The 24,632-nt window shown below is 39.6% G+C and overlaps 1 protein-coding gene across 1 annotated transcript in view; it reads left to right on the top strand.

Moving 5' to 3' along the window:
- The first annotated feature begins 16,311 nt into the window (after nucleotides 1-16,311).
- Nucleotides 16,312-24,632, top strand: part of LOC116304219 (uncharacterized) — a 35,011-nt gene continuing 26,690 nt past the window's right edge. The window contains exon 1 of the mRNA XM_089040081.1: nucleotides 16,312-16,637. Within this exon, the coding sequence (XP_088896207.1) occupies nucleotides 16,614-16,637 (24 nt within the window). The 5' untranslated portion in view covers nucleotides 16,312-16,613. The remainder of the gene's footprint in view (nucleotides 16,638-24,632) is intronic.

Genomic DNA, 24,632 nt, shown 5'->3' with positions numbered 1-24,632 from the left:
TGTTTGATCCTCTCGAGTCCGTCTATGTTTATCACTTTTGTCACCATCTAGTTATCCCTGAGGCCCGTCTATGTTTAATCCCTTTAGCACAATCTATGTTTTAGACCTATAGTCCCGTCTATGTTTATCCCTTTAGTCCAATCTATGTTTGATCCAATTAGGTCCCAGTTATGTTTCATCCCCTTATGTCACCATATATGTTTATACCTCTCGTCCCGTCTAGGTTTTATCCCTTAGTCCCATATATGTTTTTCCCTTAGTCCCGTATATGTTTTCATCCCTTTCTAGTCCATCTAGTTGACACTACTGTCCAGTCCATGTTTTATCCCTTAGTCCCTCTATGTTTCATCCCCTTTAGTACTCACTACGGTTTATCCCTATGGTCCCCGTCTATATTTTATCTCAGGTCCCATCTATGTTTTACCCTCTAGTCCATCTGTTTTAACCCTAGCCCCATAATGTTACATCCCTATGAGTCCCGTATATGTTTATCCCTTTAGTACAGTCGGTTTTATATCCCTTTAGTCCCCAATCTATGTTTCATCCCTCTATCCCTCTAGGTTTCATACCTTTAGTACCACCTATGTTTTATCCTGCTAGTCCCATCTATGTTGTATCCTGTAGGTCCCATCTATGTTTATTCCTATAGTCCCGGCTATAGTGAATCGTTAGTCCAATCTATGTTTTGATCCCTTTAGCACAGTCTCTATGTTTTATCCCCTTAGTCCCTCTATGTTCATAACTCTAGTCACCATCTATCTGTTTCCATCCCTTTAGTCCCATCTATGTTTCATTCCCTTTAGTACATCATGATGTTTTATTCCTCTAGTCCCATTATTTTGTACATGCCTTTAGTATCATCATAGGTTCATCCCTTTAGTCCGTCTATGTTTTATTCCGACTATCATCTAGTGTGTTCATCCCTTTAGTCTATTATGTTCAGCCATTTACTCCAGTCTATGGTTATCCTCAGTCCCGTTCTATTTTCGATCCTTTACTCCCGTCGATGTTTATCCCTCTAGTTACACATCTATGTTGATCCTTTAGTCCCATAATGTTTAATCCTTTGTCTCATCTATGTTTTTCCCTCTAGTACCGTCTTATATTTTATTCCTCTAGTACCATCTAGTTTACCTCTTAGTCCCGTCTATTGTCATTCCCTGTTAGTCCCATCTATGTTAATCCCTTAGTCCACATACTATGTTCATCCCTGTAGTCCATTATGTTTCATCCTCTAGTCCCATCCATGTTTCCCATAGTCCCATCTAGGTTTCATCCCTTATTCCCATATATGTGGATCCTATAGTACCCATCTATTGTTTTATCCCTTAGTCCTCATCTATGTTTTATCTCTCAGTCACATCTATGTTTCAGCCCTCTAGTCCCATCATGTTGAGCCCTTTAGTCCCGTCTATGTGTTAATCCCTTAGTCCATCTAGGTTTCATCCCTCTAGTCAATAGATGTTTATCCTTAGCCCATCTAATGAGTTTATTCCTCTAGTACATCTATGTTGATCATTCTGTCCCGGTCATGTTTCTATTCCTTAGTCACATCTATGTTTTATCCCATTAGTCCCGTCTATGTTTATCCCTTTGTCCCATCTATGTTTTATCCTCTCGTCCCGTTATGTTATTATCCCTTTAGCCATCTATGTTTATCCCCTAGTACCGTTCATGTTCATCCCTGTAGGGTCCCATATATGTTTTACCTTAGTCACGTCTATGTTTTTATCCCTTTAGTCCCATTAGTTTTATCACCGTAGTCCCCGTTTATGTTTCATCCCCGTAGTCCCATCTATGTTTATCGCCGTCAGTCCCGTCGATAGTTTATCCATTTAGTCCCCATCTATGTTTTATCCCCTTAGTCCCATCTATGTTTCTATTCCCTTAGTGCCGGGATCTATTGGTTCATCATTTAGTCCATCAGTTTTATTCCGAGAGTCCCCATCTATTGTTTTAATCCTTTAGCTCATCTATGTTGATCCCTTAGTCCCATCTAGGTTTTACCCTCTACTAGTACTCTGTCTATTGTACCCTTAGTCCCATCTATGTTTATCCCCTTAGTCCATCTCTGTTTAGCCCCTTAGTCACCGTCTATGTTTAATCCCTTTGTAGCGTACCATATATGTTTTATCTCCTCTAGTCCACTAGTGTAATCCTTTAGTTCACATGTTCATCCCCTTTAGGCCCGTCTATGTTTTATCCCTATACTATCACTATGTTTCATTCCTTAGTCTAATCTATGATTCATTCCCTTTACTCCCGTCTATTTTAGGCCATCGAGTCCCATCTATGTTTTTCTTCCTTCATAGTTCCCGTCTATGTTTTATCCATCATAGTACCAATCTATGTTTTATCCCTTGAGTCCCATCTATGTTTCATCACCTTTGGCTCACTATGTTTTATCACTATAGTCCCGTTATATTTTATTCCGCTAGTCCCATCTATGTTTTATCCTAGCCCGTCTATGTTTCATCCCTTTAGTTCCACATAGATGTGGATCCCTGGAGGCAACCATCTATGTGTCATCATTTAGTCCCATCTATCTAGTGTTTCATCCCTCTAGTACCAGCCTGTTCATCCCTCTAGTCCAATCTAGTTTCATCCCTGTATTCCCATCTATGTTGTTGAACAATCTTCCTTAGTCCCATATTTGTTTATCCTTTAGTCCCATCAGGTTGATCCATCTAGTCCAATTCTAGGGTCATCCCTCAGTCCCATCTTATGTTTATCCCTTTAGTCCGCTCTGTTTATCCCGTAGTCCATCTATGTGCTTAACCTCTAGTCCATCTATGTTTCATCCCTGTAGCCCATCTATGTTTTTATTCCCTCTAGTCCCATCTATGTTTATCCTTATAGTCACGTATATAGTTTTATACATTTAGTCCCATCTATGTGTTATCCCTTAGTTTCCCGTCTAGGTTTCATCCCTTTAGTCCCATCTATGTTTATCTATAGTCCGGTCTATGTTTTATCCCTTTGAGTCACATCTAGTTTATTCCCCGTAGTCCGTCTATGTTTCATCCCTTTAGTCCCATGGATGTTTTATCCTCTGTCCCGTCTTAGGTTTTATCACTTAGTACCATCTAGGTTTTATCCCCTAGTCCGTCCTATGTTTCAATCCCCTTAGTCCATCTATGTTTGATCCCTCTAGTCCCGGTCTATGTTGTATCATTTAGTACCACTATGTTTTATCCCTTAGTCCCATCTATGTTTGAGTGTACCCGTATTCCCGTCATGTTCATTCCCCTTTAGTCCCTATCTATGTTTTATCCCTACCTCTAGTCCCCGTCTATGTATTTATACCTTCTAGTCCGATCTATGTTTTATCCCTTAGACGTCTATGGTTTCATCCCTTAGTCCCATCTTGTTTTATTCCTTAGTCCCATCTATGTTTTTCTCCCCTGTCCCATCTATGTTTATCCCTAGTCCCATCTATGTTTTATCCCTTTAAGTCCGTCATGTTGTTTATATGTTTAGTCATTTAGTCATCACATCTATGTTTTATCCCTTTCGTCCCATATCTATGTTTCATCCCTTTAGTCCCATCTATGTTTCATACCTCTAGTAGTATGTTTTAGTCCCATCTATGTTTCATCCTCTATAGTCCCGTCTATGTTTCATCCCTTTAGTCCCATCTATGTTTTATCCTTTAGTCCCATACCTTTAGTCCCGATCATCTATGTTTTTTTAGTCCCTTTAGTCCCATCTATGTTTCATCCCTTTAGTCAATCTATCATCCCTTTAGTCCACAATCTATGTTTCCTATCCCTCCCTTTAGTCCGTCTATGTTTTATCCCTAGTCCCATCTATGTTTCATCCCTCTAGTCCCATAGATGTTTCATCCCTTTAGTCCCATCTATGTTTTATTCCCATCTATGTTTATCTTAGTCCATCTATGTTTCATCACTTTTTAGTCCCGTCTATGTTTCATCCCTTTAGTCCCATCTATGTTTTATCCCTTTAGTCCCATCTATGTTTCATCCCTTCTAGTCCCATCTATGTAGTCCCTCTAGGTTTTATTTAGTCCCATCTAGTTTATCCCTTTAGTCCCATCTATGTTTATCCCTTTAGTCCCATCTATGTTTATCCCTTAGTCCCCGTCTATGTTTCATCCTTTAGTCCCGTCTATGTTTTATCCCTTAGTCCCATCTATGTTTTCATCCATTTAGTCCCATCTATGTTTTATCCCTTTAGTCCATCTATGTTACTACTTTAGTCCCATCCCTTTAGTCCCATCTATGTTTTATCCCTTAGTCCCGTCTATGTTTTATCCCTTTAGTCCCATCTATGTTTATCCCTAGTCCCATCTATGTTTCATCCCTTTAGTCCCGGTCTATGTTTCATCCCTCTAGTACCGTCTATGTTTTATCCTTTAGTCCATCTCAGTCACATCTATGTTTTATCCCTAGTCCCATCTATGTTTTATCCCTTTAGTCCGTCTATGTTTCATCCTTTAGTCCCATCTATGTTTATCCCTAGTCCCATCTGTTTTATATCCTTTAGTCCCATCTATGTTTTATCCCTTTAGTCCCTTAGTCCCATCTATGTTTCATCCCTTCTAGTCCCATCTATGTTTTCATCCCTTTAGTCCCATCTATGTTCATCCTTAGTCCCATCTATGTTTATATAGTCCCATCTATGTTTTAGTCCCCCATCTATGGTTTCATCCCTTTAGTCCCATCTATGTTTTATCCTTAGTCCCATCTATGTACCATCTATGTTTTTCTACCTTTAGTCCCATCTATGTTTTATCCCTTAGTCCCATCTATGTTTTCATCCCTTTAGTCCCATCTATGTTTTCATCCCTCTAGTTCTATGTTTCATCCCTTAGTCCATCTATGTTTTTAGTCCCATCTATGTTTTATCCCTTTAGTCCCATCTATGTTTCATCCTTAGTCCCATCTATGTTTTATCCTTTAGTCCATCTATGTTTTATCCCTTAGTCGTCTATGTTTCATCCGTTATGTCCCATCTATGTTTTATCCCTTAGTCCCATCTATGTTTCATCCCTTTAGTCCCATCTATGTTTTATCCCTTAGTCCCATCTATGTTTCATCCCTCTAGTCCCTATGCCTTTAGTCCAATCTATGTTTTATCCCCTAGATGTTAGTCCCATCTATGTTTATCCTTAGTCCGTCTATGTTTCATCCCTTTAGTCCCATCTATGTTTTATCCCTTAGTCCCATCTATGTGTTATAGTCCCATCTATGTTTCATCCCTTTAGTCCCATCTATGTTTTATCCCTTTAGTCCCATCTATGTTTCATCCCTTAGTCCCATCTATGTTTCATCCCTTTAGTCCCGTCTATGTTTATCCCTTTAGTCCCATCTATGTTTATCCCTTTAGTCCCATCTATGTTTTATCCCTTCTAGTCCCGTCTATGTTTATTAGTCCCATCTATGTTTTATCCCTTTAGTCCCATCTATGTTTCATCCCTTTAGTCCCATCTATGTTTCATCCCTCTAGTCCCATCTATGTAGATGTTTTATCCCTTTAGTCCCATCTATGTTTATCCCTTTAGTCCCATCTATGTTTTTTAGTCCCATCTATGTTAGTCATCCCTTTAGTCCCATCTATGTTTATCCCTTTAGTCCCATCTATGTTTTATCCCTTTAGTCCCATCTATGTTTAATCCCTTTAGTCCCATCTATGTTTCATCCCTTTAGTCCCGTCTATGGCCTTTAGTCCCATCTATGTTTCATCCCTTTAGTCCCATCTATGTTTTATCCCTTTAGTCCCATCTATGTTTCATCCCTTAGTCCCATCTATGTTTTATCCCTTTAGTCCCATCTATGTTTCATCCCTTTAGTCCCATCTATGTTTTATCCCTCTAGTCCCATCTATGTTTCATCCCTCTAGTCCCATCTATGTTTTATCCTTTAGTCCCATCTATGTTCATCCCTTTAGTCCCATCTATGTTTCATCCCTTAGTCCCATCTATGTTTCATCCCTTTAGTCCCATCTATGTTTTATCCCTTTAGTCCCATCTATGTTTTATCCCTTTAGTCCCATCTATGTTTTATCCCTCTAGTCCCGTCTATTTTTTATCCCTTTAGTCCCATCTATGTTTTATCCCTTAGTCCCGTCTATGTTTTATCCCTTTAGTCCCATCTATGTTTTATCCCTTTAGTCCCGTCTATGTTTATAGTATCTATGTTTTATCCCTTAGTCCCACCCCATCTTAGTCCCTCTATGTTTCATCCCTTTAGTCCCATCTATGGCCTTTAGTCCCATCATCTATGTTTCATCTAGTCCCATCTATGTTTTATCCCTTTAGTCCCATCTATGTTTTATCCCTTTAGTCCCATCTATGTTTTATCCCTAGTCCCATCTATGTTTTACCTTTAGTCCCATCTATGTTTCATCCCTTTAGTCCCATCTATGTTTCATCCCTTTAGTCCCATCTATGTTTTATCCCTTAGTCCCTCTATGTTTCATCCCTCTCTATGTTTTATCCCTTTAGTCCCATCTATGTTTAGTCCCTTTAGTCATCTATGTTTCATCCCTTTAGTCCCATCTATGTTTCTAGTCCCATCTATGTATAGTCCCATCTATGTTTTATCCCTCTAGTCCCGTCTATGTTTTATCCTTTAGTCCCATCTATGTTTTATCCCTTTAGTCCCATCTATGTTTCATCCCTTTAGTCCCATCTATGTTTATCCCTAGTCCCATCTATTTAATCCCTTTAGTCCCATCTATGTTTTATCCCTTAGTCCCATCTATGTTTCATCCCTTAGTCCCATCTATGTAGTCCATCTATGTTTTATTTTAGTCCCATCTATGTTTCTAGTCTATGTTTCAATAGTCCATCTATGTTTATCCCTTTAGTCACTCTATGTTTCATCCCTTAGTCCATCTATGTTTTATCCCTTTAGTCCCATATGTTTATCCCTAGTCCCATCTATGTTTATCCCTCTAGTCCCGTCTATGTTTTATCCCTTTAGTCCCATCTATGTTTATCCTTTAGTCCCATCTATGTTTCATCCCTTTAGTCCCATCTATGTTTATCCCTTTAGTCCCATCTATGTTTATCCCTTTAGTCCCATCTATGTTTTATCCCTCTAGTCCCATCTATGTTTTATCCCTTTAGTCCATCTATGTTTTATCCTTTAGTCTATGTTTTATCCTTTAGTCCATCTATGTTTTATTAGTCCCATCTATACTATGTTTATCCCTTTAGTCCCGTCTATGTTTATCCCTTAGTCCCGTCTATGTTTTATCCTATCCCTTATCTATGTTTTATCCCTTTAGTCCCCTATAGTCTATGTTTCATCCCTTTAGTCCCATCTATGTTTTATCCTTTAGTCCCATCTATGTTTTATCCCTTTAGTCCATCTATGTTTCATCCCTTAGTCCCATCTATGTTTTATCCCTTTAGTCCCATCTATGTTTATCCCTTAGTCCCTCTATGTTTCATCCCTTAGTCCCGTCTATGTTTTATCCCTTAGTCCCATCTATGTTTTCCCGTCTATGTTTCATCCCTTAGTCCCATCTATGTTTATCCCTTTAGTCCCATCTATGTTTATCCCTTTAGTCCCTATATGTTTATCCCTTTAGTCCCATCTATGTTTTATCCCTTTAGTCCCATCTATGTTTCATCCCTTAGTCCCGTCTATGTTTCATCCTTTAGTCCCGTCTATGTTTATCCCTTTAGTCCCATCTATGTTTTATCCCTTAGTCCCATCTATGTTTCATCCCTCTAGTCCCGTCTATGTTTCATCCCTTTAGTCCCGTCTATGTTTTATCCCTTTAGTCCCATCTATGTTTTATCCCTTTAGTCCCATCTATGTTTCATCCCTTAGATGTTTTCCTTAGTCCCATCTATGTTTTATCCCTTTAGTCCCGTCTATGTTTTATCCCTTTAGTCCCGTCTATGTGTTAGTCACGTCTATGTTTTCATCCCTTTAGTCCCATCTATGTTTTATCCCTTAGTCCCATCTATGTTTTATCCCTTTAGTCCCATCTATGTTTTAATCCCTAGTCCCTGTTTTATCCTTTTCCCATCTATGTAGTCCATCTAGGTTTCATAGTCCCATCTATGTTTTATCCCTTTAGTCCCGTCTATGTTTATCCTTTAGTCCCATCTATGTTTTATACCGTCTATGTTTCATCCCTTTAGTCCTATGTTATCTATGTTTTATCCTTTAGTATGTTTTATCCCTCATCCCTTAGTCCTATATGTTTATCCCTTTAGTCCCATCTATGTTTTATCACCTTTAGTCCCATCTATGTTAGTCCTAGGTTTTATCCCTTTAGTCCCATCTATGTTTTATCCTTTAGTCCCGTCTATGTTTCATCCCTTTAGTCCCATCTATGTTTTATCCCTATAGTCCTTTAGTCCGTCTATGTTTCATCCTCTAGTCCCGTCTATGTAATCTATTATCCCTAGTCTATGTTTTATATCCTTTAGTCCCATCTATGTTTCATCCCCCCTTTAGTCCATCTATGTTTTATCCCTTCTAGTCATCGTCTATGTTTTTTTTATCCCTTTAGTCCCATCTATGTTTATCCCTTAGTCCATCTATGTTTCATCCTTTAGTACATCTATGTTTATCCCTTAGTCCGTCTATGTTTCATCCCTCTAGTCCCGTCTATGTTTTCCCTCTTAGTCCCATCTATGTTTTATCCTCGTCCCAGTCTATGTTCATCCCTCTAGTCCCTAGATGTTTCATCCCTTTAGTCCCATCTATGTTTCATCCCTAGTCCCATCTATGTTTTCATCCTTAGTCCCGTCTATGTTTTATCCCTTTAGTCCCATCTATGTTTTATCCTCTAGTCCCATATATGTTTTATCCCCTAGTCCCATCTATGTTTTATCCCTTAGTCCCATCTATGTTTCATCCCTTAGTCCCTAGTCTATGTTTTCCTTTAGCCCGATATGTTTTCATCATTAGTCCCGTCTATGTTTTTTCCCTTTAGTCCCATCTATGTTTCATCTAGTCCCATCTATGTTTTATCCCTTTTCCCATCTATGTTTCATCCCTTTAGTCCCATCTATGTTTTCATACCTTAGTACCATCTATGTTTCATCCTCTAGTCCCTGTTATGTTTCATCCCTTTAGTCCCGTCTATGTTTTATTCCTTTAGTCCCATCTATGTTTTATCTAGTCCCATCTATGTTTTATCCCTCTAGTCCCATCTATGTTTCATCCCTCTAGTCCCATCTATGTTTATCCTTTAGTCCCATCTAGGTTTTCATCCCTCTAGTCTATGTTTATCCCTCTAGTCCCGTCTATGTTTCATCCCTTTAGTCCCATCTATGTTTCATCCCTCTAGTCCCATCTATGTTTTATCCCTTTAGTCCCACTATGTTTATCCCTTTAGTCCTATGTTTCATCTATGTTCCTTAGTCCCATCTATGTTTCATCCCTAGTCGTCTATGTTTCATCCCTTTAGTCCCATCTATGTTTATCCTCTAGTCCCGTCTATGTTTTATTCCCTTTAGTCCCATCTATGTTTTATCCCTTCTAGTCCCATCTATGTTTCATCCTCTAGTCCCGTCTATGTTTATCCCTTTAGTCCATCTATGTATCATCCTCTGTAGTCCCCTATTGTTTTTCCCTTTAGTCCATCTATGTTTTTTGTCCACATCTATGTTTCATCCCTTAGTCCCGTCTATGTTTATCCATCTAGTCCCGTCTATGTTTTATCCCTCTAGTCCCCATCTATGTTTCATCCCCTAGTTTTATCCCTAGTCATTATTTTCATCCCTCTTAGTCCCCTAGTCTATGTTTTATCCTTTAGTCCCATCTATGTTTTATCCCTCTAGTCCCATCTATGTTTCATCCCATCTATGTAGTCCCGTCTCTCTATGTTTTATACCTTAGTCCCATCATGTTTCCCTAGTCCCTAGTCCTAGTTCTACTTAGTCCGTCTATGTTTTATCCCTTTAGTCCATATATGTTACATCTTGTATCCCTTAGTCCCATCTATGTTTCATCCCTCTAGTTTCTTAGGTTTAGTCCCATCTATGTTTCATCCCTTTAGTCCCTCTATGTTTATCCCTTAGTCCCATCTATGTTTTATCCTTTAGTCCGTCTATGTTTCATCCCTTTAGTCCATCTATGTTTTATCCCTCTAGTCCCGTCTATGTTTTATCCTTCTAGTCCCATCTATGTTTTATCCCTTAGTCCCATCTATGTTTTATCCCTTTAGTCCCATCTTATGTTTTATCCCCTTAGTCCCATCTATGTTTTATCCCTCCCTTAGTCCCGTCTATGCCCATCTATGTTTTATCCCTATAGTGTTTCATAGTCCGTATATGTTTTATCCCTTTAGTCCCATCTATGTTAGTCCCGTCTATGTTTATCCCTCTAGTCCGTCTATGTTTTATCCCTTAGTCCCGTCTATGTTTTCCCTTAGTCCCATCTATGTTTTATCCCCTTAGTTCATCCCTATGTTTATCCTTAGTCCCGTCTATGTTTTATCCCTTAGTCCCATCTATGTTTTATCCCTTTAGTCCCATCTATGTTTTTATCCCTTTAGTCCCATCTATGTTTTATCCTTTAGTCCCATCTATGTTTCATCCCTTTAGTCGTCCCTATCTATGTTTTATCCCTTAGTCCCATCTATGTTTATCCCTTAGTCCCGTCTATGTTGTAGTTTATCCCTTAGTCCCATCTATGTTTTATCCCTTTAGTCCCATCTATGTTTATCCATCTAGTCCCGTCTATGTTTTCATCCCTCTAGTCCCGTCTATGTTTTATCCCATTTAGTCCCATCTAGTTTTATCCCTTAGTCCCATCTATGTTTTATCCCTCTAGTCCCGTCTATGTTTTATCCCTTTAGTCTCATCTATGTTTTATCCCTATAGTACTCCCATCTATGTTTCATCCCTTTAGTCCAACAGATGTTTCATCCCTTTAGTCCCATCTATGTTTTATTCCTTTAGTCCCATCTATGTTTCATCCCTTCTAGTCCCGTCTATGTTTTATCCCTTTAGTCCAATCTATGTTTTATCCCTTTAGTCCCATCTATGTTTTATCCCTCTAGTCCCGTCTATGTTTTATACCTTTAGTCCCGTCTATGTTTTATCCCTTTAGTCCCATCTATGTTTTCCCTTTAGTCCCATCCAGTCCCTATATCCCTCTATGTTTTACCCTCTAGTCCAATCTATGTTTTTCCCTTTAGTCCCATCTATGTTTATCCCTTTAGTCCCATCTATGTTTTATCCCTTTAGTCCGTCTATGTTTCATCCCTTTAGTCCCATCTATGTTTTATCCCTATAGTCCCATCTATGTTTATCCCTAGTCCCTATGTTTTATCCCTTTAGTCCCATCTATGTTTTATCCCTTTAGTCCCGTCTATGTTTTATCCCTTTAGTCCCATCTATGTTTATCCCTTTAGTCCCGTCTATGTTTCATCCCTTTAGTCTCTATGTTTTATCCCTTTAGTCCCATCTATGTTTTATCCCTTAGTCCATCTATGTTTTATCCCTTAGTCCCATCTATGTTTTATCCCTTTAGTCCCATCTATGTTTTATCCCTTTAGTCCCATCTATGTTTATCCCCTAGTCCCGTCTATGTTTTATCCCTTTAGTCCCATCTATGTTTATCCCTTTAGTCCCATCTATGTTTATCCCTTAGTCCGTCTATGTTTTATCCCTAGTCCATCTATGTTTTATCCCTTTAGTCCATCTATGTAGTCCATCTATGTTTATCCCTCTAGTCCCATCTATGTTTTATCCCTTTAGTCCCATCTATGTTTTATCCCTTTAGTCCCATCTATGTTTTATCCCTTAGTCCCATCTATGTTTATCCCTCTAGTCCCGTCTATGTTTTATCCTTTAGTCCATCTATGTTTTATATCTATGTTTCATCCCTCTAGTCCCCACTAGTCCCATCTATGTTTTATATGTTTTATCCCTTTAGTCCCATCTATGTTAGTCCCATCTATGTTTTATCCCTCTAGTCCGTCTATGTTTTATCCTTTAGTCCCATCTATGTTTTATCCCTTAGTCCCATCTATGTTTTATCCCTTTAGTCCCATCTATGTTTATCCCTCTAGTCCGTCTATGTTTTATCCCTTTAGTCCATCTATGTTTATCCCTTTAGTCCCATCTATGTTTTTCCCTCTAGTCCCGTCTATGTTTTATACCTTTAGTCCCATCTATGTTTTATCCCTTTAGTCCCATCTATGTTTTATCCCTTTAGTCCCATCTATGTTTCATCCCTTTAGTCCCGTCTATGTTTTATCCCTTTAGTCCCATCTATGTTTTATCCCTTTAGTCCCATCTATGTTTATCCCTCTAGTCCCGTCTATGTTTTATCCCTTTAGTCCCATCTATGTTTTATCCCTTAGTCCCATCTATGTTTATCCCTCTAGTCCCATCTATGTTTATCCCTTAGTCCCGTCTATGTTTATCCCTTTAGTCCCATCTATGTTTTATCCCTCTAGTCCCGTCTATGTTTTATCCCTTAGTCCCGTCTATGTTATCCCTTTAGTCCCATCTATGTTTTATCCCTCTAGTCCCATCTATGTTTATCCCTTAGTCCCATCTATGTTTTATCCCTTAGTCCCGTCTATGTTTTATCCCTTTAGTCCCATCTATATTTGTATCCCTTTGTCCCATCTATGTTTCATCCTTTAGTCCCATCTATGTTTTATCACTCTAGGTCCCGTCTATGTTTTCATTCCCTTTAGTCCCATCTATGTTTTATCCTCTCTAGTCCCGTCTATGTTTTATATCCTCTAGTCCCATCTATGTTTTATTCCCTTTAGTCCCATCTATTGTTTTATCCTTTAGGTCCCTCTATGTTTTATCCCTCTAGTCCCAGTCTTATGTTTTATTCCATTTAGTCCCAATCTATGTTTTATCCCTTCTAGTCCACGTCTATGTTTTATCCCTATAGTCCCATCTATGTTTTATTCTTTAGTCCACATCTTAGTTTTATTCCCTTTAGTCCCATCTATGTTTTATCCCTCTTAGTCCCATCTATAATTTTATCCCTCTAGTCCCATCTATGTTTCATTCCCTTTAGTTCCCAATCTAGTTTTATTCACTCTAGTCCCATCTATGTTTTCATCTTCCTCTAGTCCACTGCTATGTTTTATCCCCTCTAGTCACGTCATATGTTTTATTCCCTTTAGTCCCATCTATGTTGTCATCCCTTTAGTCCCAGTCTATGTTTTATTACCTCTAGTCCAATCTATGTTTTCATCCATCTATGTTTATCCCTTAGTCTATGTTTTATCCCTCTAGTCCCATCTATGTTTATCCCCCGTCTATGTTTTATCCCTTTAGTCCCATCTATGTTTTATCCCTTAGTCCCATCTATGTTTTATCTAGTCCCATCTATGTTTTATCCCTTTAGTCCCATCTATGTTTATCCTCTAGTCCCGTCTATGTTTATCCCTAGTTTTATCCCTCTAGTCCCATCTATGCTTTAGTCCATCTATGTTTTATCCCTTTAGTCCCTCTATGTTTTATCCCTTTAGTCCCATCTATGTTTTATCCCTTAGTCCCGTCTATGTTTTATTTAGTATGTTTTTAGTCCCATCTATGTTTTATCCCTCTAGTCCCATCTAGTCTATGTTTTATCCCTTTAGTCCCATCTATGTTTTATCCCTTTAGTCCCATCTATGTTTTATCCCTTAGTCCCATATGTTTTCATCCCTTTAGTCTCATCTATGTTTTATCCCTTTAGTCCCATCTATGTTTTATCCCTATAGTCCCATCTATGTTTTATCCCTCTAGTTCTATAGTCTATTTATCCCTTAGTCCCATCTATGTAGTTCTATGTTTATCCCTTAGTCCCGTCTATTTTATCCCTTTAGTCCCATCTATGTTTTATCCCTTAGTCCCTCTAGTCCCGTCTATCCTTTAGTCCCATCTATGTTTTATCCCTCTAGTCCCGTCTATGTTTTATCCCTTTAGTCCCATCTATGTTTTATCCCTTTAGTCCCATATATGTTTTATCCCTTTAGTCCCATCTATGTTTTATCCCTTTAGTCCCATCTATGTTTTATCCCTTTAGTCCCATCTATGTTTTATCCCTTTAGTCCCATCTATGTTTTATTCCTCTAGTCACGTCTATGTTTTATCCCCTTAGTCCCGTCTATATTTTATCCCTTTAGTCCCATCTATGTTTCATCCCTTTAGTCCCATCTATGTTTTATCCCTCTAGTCCCCGTCTATGTTTCATCCCTTTAGTCCCATCTATGTTTTTATCCCTCTAGTCCCGTCTATGTTTTATTCCTTTAGTCCCATCTATGTTTTATCCCTTTAGTCCCGTCTATGTTTTATCCCTTTAGTCCCATCTATGTTTTATCCCTTTAGTCCCATCTATGTTTTATCCCTCTAGTCCCATCTATGTTTTATCCCTTTAGTCCCATCTATGTTTTATCCCCTTAGTCCCATCTATGTTTTATCCCTTTAGTCCCGTCTATGTTTTATCCCTTTAGTCCCATCTATGTTTTATCCCTTTAATCCCATCTATGTTTTATCCTCTTAGTCCCATCTATGTTTTATCCATTTAGTCCCGTCTATGTTTTATCCCTTTAGTCCCATCTATGTTTTATCCCCTTAGTCCCATCTATGTTTTATCCCTTTAGTCCCGTCTATGTTTTATCCCTTTAGTCCCATCTATGTTTTATCCCCTTAGTCCCATCTATGTTTTATCCCTTTAGTCCCATCTATGTTTTATCCCTTTAGTCCCATCTATGTTTTATCCCCTTAGTCCCATCTATGTTTTATCCCTCTAGTCCCATCTATGTTTCATCTCTTTAGTCCCATCTATGTTTTATCCCCTTAGTCCCATCTATGTTTTATTCCTGTAGTCACGTCTATGTTTTATCACCTTAGTCCCGTCTATATTTTATCCCTTTAGTCCCATCTATGTTTCATCCCTTTAGTCCCATCTATGTTTCATCCCTTTAGTCCCGTCTATTTTTCATCCCTTTAGTCCCATCTATGTTTTATCCCTCTAGTCCCGTCTATGTTTTATTCCTTTAGTCCCATCTATGTTTTATCCCTTTAGTCCCGTCTATGTTTTATCCCTTTAGTCCCATCTATGTTTTATCCCTTTAGTCCCATCTATGTTTTATCCCTCTAGTCCCATCTATGTTTTATCCCTTTAGTCCCGTCTATGTTTTATCCCCTTAGTCCCATCTATGTTTTATTCCTTTAGTCTCATCTATGTTTTATCCCTTTAGTCTCATCTATGTTTTATCCCTTTAGTTCCTTTTCCTTTTCCATGTGTTATCCAATATTTATCGCTTTTCCCATCTATGTCCGGTATTTATGGATGAATGATCATTATCATTACGTCACCAGTGATGTTATATCCATAGTCATGCGCGTTTGGGAGCCCTAAATTTATTTATCCCGAAACGTGTACGATATCAAAGCTGAATCGTGTACGATTGTAAATGTAACCAACGAAACTGATCGTGTACGATATCAAAGCTGAATCGTGTACGATTATTTTTACGCAATGAAACTGATCGTGTACGATATCAAAGCTGAATCGTGTACGATTGTAAATGAGACCAACCAAAGTGATCGTGTACGATATCAAAGCTGATCGTGTACGATTATTTACACACAACGAAACTGATCGTGTACGATCAGATGAAACGTGTTGGATATGAGATCGTGTACGATGTCATGAGATCGTATACGATATCCCAGATAGACACATTGATCCTTATCTTCACACGTGAAAATAACATGTTATTTTCACGTGTGAAGATATCAATTTTTCGAAACATAGAAATATAGATATTTCATCGGTAATTATATAATAAAATAAATTATTCTACATTGCTATGATATATCTTATTCTATATCACTATAATAAATCTTATTCTATATTATAATTAGTGAAATTAGTGATTAAATTTCCCCGAATAACGAGGGAAAACTTGTGGATAAAACAAAAATAGAATCTAAAAACAAGTTGTCGTTTCCAATTTATCTTATGACTGAGCATGCGCAGATTTGAGAACGCGTCCCACATGGAAACCGTGCAGTAATATTAGTAGGATACGTTGTAATCGATTCAGTTGCAAGGGCATTGAGTTGTCGATTAGGGAGACGAGGCATTGTCTTCTAAATTTCCCTCGTGCATAGAACACATGAGGGAAATTTAGAAGACATATTTTTACGTTTAATTATTTAAACATTGAGGTCACCTCGCATGGGTCTCGTGTCCCGTTCGTGACTTTCCTTTCTGGGTAACTATTAGTTTTTTCTATTCAACACATTGTAATATTAGTTTCCCAATAAAGCTGTTAAAAAGAAAAATAAAAAAAAAAAAAAAAAAAAGAAGTCCTTTGTCTTTTACTAAATTTCCCTACATTTAAAAGACAAAGAATAAAAGACAAAGGATTTCTTTGTCTTCTAAATTTCCCTCATGTTCTATGCATGCGGGAAATTCCAGTTTCTAAAGCTCTCGGAAGACAAAAGAATCCGAGGCGATCATGGTATTACTATAATAAATCTTTGAAAACGGAAGTTACCGCCGATCATTGAATCTACGGACGTCCAAAACAACCTGTTTGTGATACACTTTACTATCTTATATTCTCAGTTTTATATGTCTTAGTTTTGTTTCAACAGAAGCGCACGGTTTGTTCGAGAGGTTTGTTTGGGTGAGAGAATCTTAGCCATGGCCAAGAGACTTCCAATGTTGGTAAGATTATTTAATTGTTGTCACTAGTAAATTGAGTTATTCGTGTAAAGGTTGGTTATGTATTTTTCTATTAGCTCGTAGAATGAAATATATTGGACGGTTGTAGTGTGGTAGTGCTTTTGTTGATGCTGATGATTATGATAATGTTGATGAAGGTGGTAAAGATGATGCTAGTGTTGTTGATGATGGTAATAGTAATCTATACTCAGTGGTCTTCCTTCCACTCGTATGGGCTAAGGCATGGGCATTATGCCTCTGCGCTTGAGGAAAGGATACTACACCCATAGACAAAAGCCCAACACTTAAAATCCATAACCTCAAAACTCCATCCCTTAAACTCCGTCCCTTAAACTGACCGATTCCACGAAAACATCAGAAATGTGATCATTGTTTTCTGCCAACCCTCGAGCCCGAAATGGTTTCCTGTTCGATTGCACCCAGGGGATGAACCCATCGGATTCTCGCTGGGAAGATGAAAGCCTTGCACGATTAGCGGGAGGATGCTAAAAATGAAACACAACGAGCGATACTTAAGGGAAACGCAATGAGGGAGAGGCCCAAGGGTTGACAGACTTATGCGCCCGTACGAAGACCGACAGGGAATAAGGCTCCCATTATAAAAGACTGTCACACCTCGGAGCCGTAGGGCAATTTAACAGACGAATTTTATATGACGCATAACCATAACTCAGTCGGGTGTCATCTTATTGTGCTATATTTCAGCTTGAAGCTATTGCTTGAATGTAGGTATCTACCTGATAAATAAGATCAATTATATCACGACAAACCAAAAACTGACACTGAAAAGATTTAACGAAGCCATCAAAAACGTGATAGCCTAGAGAAACTGCAGGCGTAAAACACAAAAGCTATGAATAACACCAAAACCAACATATCATAACAAACGACTGGCCATGAAAAGATTCTTAAAGTGCTCATAAGCCTTTACACAATATTTTCAGAATTGATTCTTTAGATAGTGGATAGTTAATTGTGAAAATATTTCGTCATTTGAATGTCGGGTCTTTGAGATACGAAGGTTTATATTCCCAATATGTTAATGACTATGACGTAACATAAGGGATCATTTAATATACAGCACTGCACTCGTTCTGGAATACAGTATTTTAAAAGCATCCCCCTTTTACTCGTGACTCACGTAAAGGTTCTCACAAATTTATTTTCAAAAAACGTCCAGCGTTCAATATTAAAAATTGCCACAAAATAACTCAAATCCCTTATGTTACGTCATAGTCATTAACATATTGGAAATATAAACCTTCGTATCTCAAAGACCCGACTTTCAAATGACGAATTATTTTCACAATCAATTATTCACTATCTAAAGAATCAATTCTGAAAATATTGTGTAAAGGCTTATAAGCACTTTAACGAAGCCAGCATAACAAAGTGCACGTGAAATAACAACAAACTCATAGCAAAAACTGCATGCGTAAAAACACAAAGGTCATGAATAAAGCTAAGCCAAACATCTCATGACAAACAAAACACTCACGGCTCTGAATAGATTTTTTAACGAAGCCGGCTTAACAAAGTGCACGTGAAATCACACCAAACGCATAGCAAAAGACTGCATGCGTAAAACACAAAGATCATGAATAAAGCTAAGCCAAACATCTCATGACAAACCAAAATATTGAATAAAATTAAACCACGGAGAGCAGAATAAAACAAAACTGGCCAAAAAGCAAGCATTGACAAAAAGCAATGAATAACGCTGAGCCAAATAGTTCATGACCAAACACAACTGGCACATATTTTAAAACGAACGGCCAGAAGTGACTTGAGTGGCAACCAAAATATAGCATAAGGTTATGACCAACAACTGACTAGCAAACATTACTATTAGAAAAATTTACTGCCATCGTAAGGAAAGTTGAGCTTGATAAAACAGCTAATCCTGCCACGAACATTAGCGAAACTCGGCAAGTATCGAAAAAACCCGACAAATTAATTAAAACAGAAATATTACCACAATAAGTTCTCCTTGTACTGGTGATGGGGGGTCTTGGTCTGCGTTTTCCTGGTATTGCTGGGCAACTATGGGATTTACTGGGAGTACGGGCGGAAACTTGTCCTTGTAGATTGTGCTTAGCCAACTAGGTTAAAATCATGCTACCGAAGAGGAACATACGTAGCAACTGGGTACACAACGTGGTTTCTCACTGTTTATATACTCGTGTGGCGAAAGACCGCTGAGTATAGTGATTATTGTGATGACGATGATGTTGATATTGTTGATGATGAAAAAGATGATGATGCTGATGTTGATGATGATAATGTTGAAGATGATGTTGTTGATGATGAAGATGAAGAAGAAGATGATTTTGATGATGATGATGTTGTTGATGTTGTTGATGATGATGTTGATGTTGTTGATGATGAAGATGAAGAAGAAGATGATGATGATGTTTATGTTGTTGTTGATGATGATGATGTTGTTGTTGATGATGGTGATGATGATGATAGCTGATGTTGATGCTATTGTTGGTAATGTTGATGATTCTGATAATGATAATGATTTTGATTATTGTTGATGATGATGATCATGAAATGAAAAGGGTGATGATCATGATGATCATGATGGTGGTGGTTGTGATAAAGCAGCAGTAAGGCGGACTCGCGGCCACCCCCCGGAATTACATGGGTATTCCCCGCGCTCACGTACGTGCGTCGGCCGCGGGTATTACCCGTAAGGTCGTTCTGGGTATTACCTGCGTAATTCGATTCGAAAAGCTCTCTACGGGTTTTACTGGTGCCCCACATTACTAAGTTAAAATATTTGTCTTATATACGATGCATGAATGTAAAGAGTTTGTTTATGACTTCTGTGTAAAGTGCTTGAAACCTAAGTTTGTTACCCCACCGCCAAGAAAGCTTGTTTGTTGTGGTAAGAAAATGCAAATAGAAGATGACACGTCAGCGCAGTGTTACGAGTGTGGTAAGAACATTCGTAATGCCGTACGAAATGCTACCAGAGAGCAATATTAAGCCAATGGAGGTCGTAAGAAAACACGTTATAAAAGAATAAAATACTTTAGGGACTGGATGAGTCATATCCAAGGTTATCGACCGGTATATTTAGACGACGAAGTAAAGAAGAAAATCATAGACCACTTAGAAGAGCCAACCCCGCAAAGTCTACGGAAGACATTGAAAAAATTAAAGCTAGGGAAATATTACAAAGGCATTCCCTATCTTTTGTCTGAAATTACCGGTAAGTCTATTCCTGAGGTTTCTGATATGACAAAAGCCGAGTGGATGTTTTGTCGGCTGGATAAGGATATTCCTTATTACCCTGACGTAATTTACGAAATATTTTACAAAATAGACCCCAACCACCCCCTGTTAGGATGGATTCCAAGAAGATAAAAATGCAAAACTGGCGTTGTCAGAAACCCCACTGGGGAACGCATCGCGCAGAACACCAAGCTATCCCCAGTGGGGTTTTTTTACATTTTGGGCTTACGAGGCTTATTTCATCCCGCGCCAGAGGCCCTCTATTACACACATATATTTTTCTTGAATTGCATTTTTTATCTTTTTTTAACGGTTGCTGTAAGTGGGGGAGGCTTTTTTTTTTCACTCACAGCAACCGGTCCAAATGTGTCTGCAGCGAGGCTTGAACTCGGGACTCTGGGCCTCCCCAGATCCAAAGTCCACGATCACAAGCGAACGCCAGACACACAGGACGCTTACGTATGTGAAAATTATTATATTTAATCTGCATAATTTCTAGACTGTCGTTCAATATGTAAATAGAATCCTGTCACGCTCTTTTCAAAGCAGATGTTTACTGAGCGAGTTTTCTTTGAAGCTCTTCTTTCGCTTCTTGGTAGATCTTTTTGCGAGATTCCTCGGAAAGATCTTTTACGACTGTTTTTTTGTTCCTTATGTCCGTCTTTAGTTTCTCGTATTTGTCTTCTTCGGCCAGAATAAGCGAAAATTCTACATCATCTATTTTACGGTCACGCAAAGCCTTTGAGACAAGGTCGGTAATAGTATTTACTTTAGCCCTTGACAGAGCCATTGTCGTGTCATGCTTGGATATTTTGCTTGACAACTGTTTCATAATGCCCGTAGCAACAGCCGAAACAATACCACAGGCTGCCCCAACGCTTGCCAAAGGAACTCCAACAATTATTCCCGGTCCAGTAAGCGAAGTAGCAACGCCGGAGCCCGTTAACACAACGGATATGGACCCCGAAGTTATCGCAATCTTATGTAGCGTACTTCGGGCTCTGACGTACTTTTTTCGGACTTTTTCGTAGTGTTTTGTCTGCCCTTCCAAGTAAGCCAGTATTAAGTTTGCTTTATTCAGACGAAAGTTTTCAGCATCCTTAGGAAGTTCAGGATAAAGTGGAGGTGCTGATGGTATAACATCCATTATATATACTAATGTACGACGCTTTTGGGAATGATATTGAGGAGCAGCCACATCATGACAACAGGAATTACTGGAACTGGAGAGCATTTAGGAAGATGTTTCCACATGCAGACCCCACTAAGTTCGAAAGAAGACCCGATGGGATTTACTTCAACGGCGAAAGAATGTACAGTAATGCGGACTTGGAGCCAAAGGCGACCGTTAAGCATAAAGAAAGGCAACCTAATTTCCCGGAGAATTTATTACCGACAACAGAGGATTACCCATTTTACGACAACAAAGATGCGGAAGACTTTGCTAAGATGGTTACCTCTTTGGAGATTCCCGTGGGTCCTACGACTTTCAAGACAAAGGTCAGAGACATCTTTAGAGAAACTGCCATGAAACATACCTCAGGGAAAGAATCCAGAGAATGGTTATCAGGTCCCAACATGCGGTATTGGCCGCAGCAGTTAAACTTTGCTGTCTGGGCTGCTACTAAAGGATGTGGCATAGCCGTGGACATGTTCCATATTCCTTTCCTAAGATTCCACGTTGCTTTTACTATTCGCAGGATATTGTTTGAGTTAGGAGCGCCGCTTCCTGGTGACACTGTCTTTAACCCAAAGGATAACAAATACGATAAAGTTGCATGGGAGCGCCTTAAGAATGAGTTTAAGCTTACCAACCCCGACTTTCGCAATAAAGAGGGTGCCGCCCATGGTTTAGGAGAAACATATACGTATGCCTCCTACGTCGGTGCTAGCATAGAAACGCCGGGCATGGGATATCCTAGCTTCTACGAATTCTCAGACTTAGGAGGTAGTGGAACAAAGGGTAATCTAATCTACTTCATTCAGAGCAAAGAGAAGTATCCTTGGGTGCCTTTCTTTGCCGCAAAGGGCATTGGACTGAAAAACCTAGCAAGGATTAACCGCAGCATCGAAGCCTTTGTTTACTGCATTCTAGGAGCACAGGTTAGCACTCGCAGCCCCATCGTAGATGCCAGTGGTGCGTCGCAGGAAACGCAACAAGTATTCCTTGTCCTCTTCGAAAGCGCTGTTATCGAGAATGAGATCTCTAAGTCAGTTCAAAGGTATCAACTTGCGGTGCAGCAATCAAAGGTTAGACTGGATTATGCCTTGAGTCCTGGTTGTTGGTTAATGCCAAGTAATTTGGTTATTAACGCCGATTCCGTCGTGGGTTACAACAACAAACTTCAACGAGCTACCAAAGACATGAAATTTGGGGTGAATGACGTGAACTCTGACACTCTTAGAAACATTCCCCATTTCGTGGAGAAGCCAAAGAAGGAGCACGTAGAGAATCCTGCAGGGAAACCAAAGAACGTAATCAAGAAGAAGGTCCTGCCTACGATACCTGAGGAATATGACCATAATTTACTAAAAGCCGGCTTAACAGCTGCAAGCATTGGTCTGAGCTATTATATATGGCGATGAACAACCCCTACGTAGCTGGAGTAGATTGCGTTTACACGACTTACACAGGCGAGAAAAAATACAACCAGGCATCTTGGGTTGATGTCACGGGGATGTCCGTGGATCTGAACTACTCTGGGAAGAAGTTAATCCTTTGTAGTATTTGCATTGGTACGAGCAGCCATGCCAACGTCGGCTTCAGGTTCCTGGATGACAATGGCATACTGCAGCCTATGAGAAATAAGACAAACAACAGGGAGCCCACGCATTTTTCCGTAGAGCCAAACCCAGCCAGCCTTGAAAATCATTCCGTTTGGACTTTTCACATGGTTGCTGATTGCCATGGGAAAGTAAAGCTGCAAATGCGCGTAGATGATACGGGGAAGGCCACGTTAAATAGCATAGAGGACCAAAGAGACTACGCTTATAACCACGCAACCATCAGCACTCTTACGGTAATAAGTCTCTAGAAGGGAATTTATTCCCTGAAATATATGAACCCGCACACAAAAGAGGACTGGTTTCTTCATTACTTGGAGGAGAAAGGATGCTATGAGGATAAGTGGCGCGATACCGGAATGTGGGTAAAGGTTGGGGGTCTAGGATTGGTTATGTGTACCATTGGCGTTAACCTATGGAATAACTGTAATCTTGGGCTTAGGATTGTAGATGAGACCAACGCCCCACTATTACCATATAGGAAAAAGATAAATAACAGGCACCCGTCGCACTTTACATTTGAGGCTGTGCATATAAGTGCGGAAAACCAGTCGCCGGTTACTTTTCATATGATAGTCAATTGTCAATATGCGAAGCTTCAAGTTCGTCCCAGCGACGCCCACCCAGGTAATTCCAACAAAAAAGGCTTTGCCCTAATAAATACCACCATGACGCCAAACGGTAGCATACCAAATAGGGTTTGGAATCATAAATTTATTAGCACCATGAGCGTCTTACCTTTAGTACCAAATTATCAAGGAGGCGCGAATACTATCTTTACTTATCCCAAGTCTAGGACGCCTCGGGTGCCTGACGACGATAAGCCCCCAGCAAAACACAAGGATAAGATTAAGTCTTCATCTTCTTCAGGAGGACCACCCCAATAGCTACTACTAATATTCCGATGTTATTCCCTACAAACTTCAGCAGTTCTCCGCCGGCCCTAAGTGCCAGGCTAAGAACGCTACCAAGCAGCCCAGGCAAGCCGGCTGCCATCTTTTTTCCCAAGTCCGTCAAACCAGAACCCAGTTTTTTCACGCCTGCGCCTGTAGCCTTAAGCGCGGACAAGATAACTCCTACTACGCTTGAAATAGCGACCGCAAATGCCAGCGGAAGACCATACTTCATGAGAGCTCTTTTTACTTTTTCCTTGGTGGTAAGGCCCAACTCCTTTTCCAAGTTTTCCTTTTGTGCCTGTAATTCCGCAAGGCCTACCTGAAGGGTTTCTACTTCCTTTTGAGCAGCCTCCCTTTCCTCTTCGGGACGAGCTTGGTCCGCAACTACTTCTCGCTGCCGCTCTATTTGCCCCTCCAGGTCTTCAATAGCCTGGCTCATTTGCCTGATTTGCTCTTCTTTGGTGTTGATTTCGGCAACCAACTGCCGCCGTTCCTCCAAAGAGCCGGCTATAGGTGATATGCAAGTTTTTGGCTTCTTCCTTGCTCATATCCAGGTCTTGCAGGGCAAGATTGAAGGCCTTTTGGGCTTGGTCCCTATCGCGTAGGGCATTGTCTCTTTGTTCTCTCATTTCTATCATTCGCTGATTCTTGTCGTCAAGTTCTCTCTTTTGAGCATCAAGGAGTAGTTGGTTTTGTCTCATGTATTCTGCTTCCCTTTCTTCCAACGTTTCTCGTAGTTCCTCGGCGCGTTTTTCTAACGCAATTTTTTCATTCAAGGTTTCCAAATTTTCTAAGTCACTCCTGGTAGCCTCTTTGAAGCCTTTTAATCTTGCCACGTGAGCCCTGACTAAGCCACTATCATCAAAGAGATGTTGTGGTTTGGTCCAACGGTTATCGTTGGGATATCTCATGTTTTTAACGCTTATGAGGACTCTGTTTCCGCGTTCTGTGAGCCTTATGTCGTCGGCCTCGAGATGGGGATAACGCTGCCTTAGCTCTTGCGTTGCCCACTCTACGGTTTCCCGAGTGGTTGCTTTGTCTATGTTTCGAAGTT

This window comes from Actinia tenebrosa, unplaced genomic scaffold (genome assembly GCF_029948245.1).
Source record: "Actinia tenebrosa isolate PJP-AT-01 unplaced genomic scaffold, QUT_ActTen_1.0 PGA_scaffold7__59_contigs__length_16204524, whole genome shotgun sequence".
NCBI classification, from domain to species: Eukaryota; Metazoa; Cnidaria; class Anthozoa; order Actiniaria; family Actiniidae; genus Actinia; species Actinia tenebrosa.
Note: the sequence above shows the minus strand (reverse complement) of the source record. Positions and strands in the feature narration are given on the sequence as shown.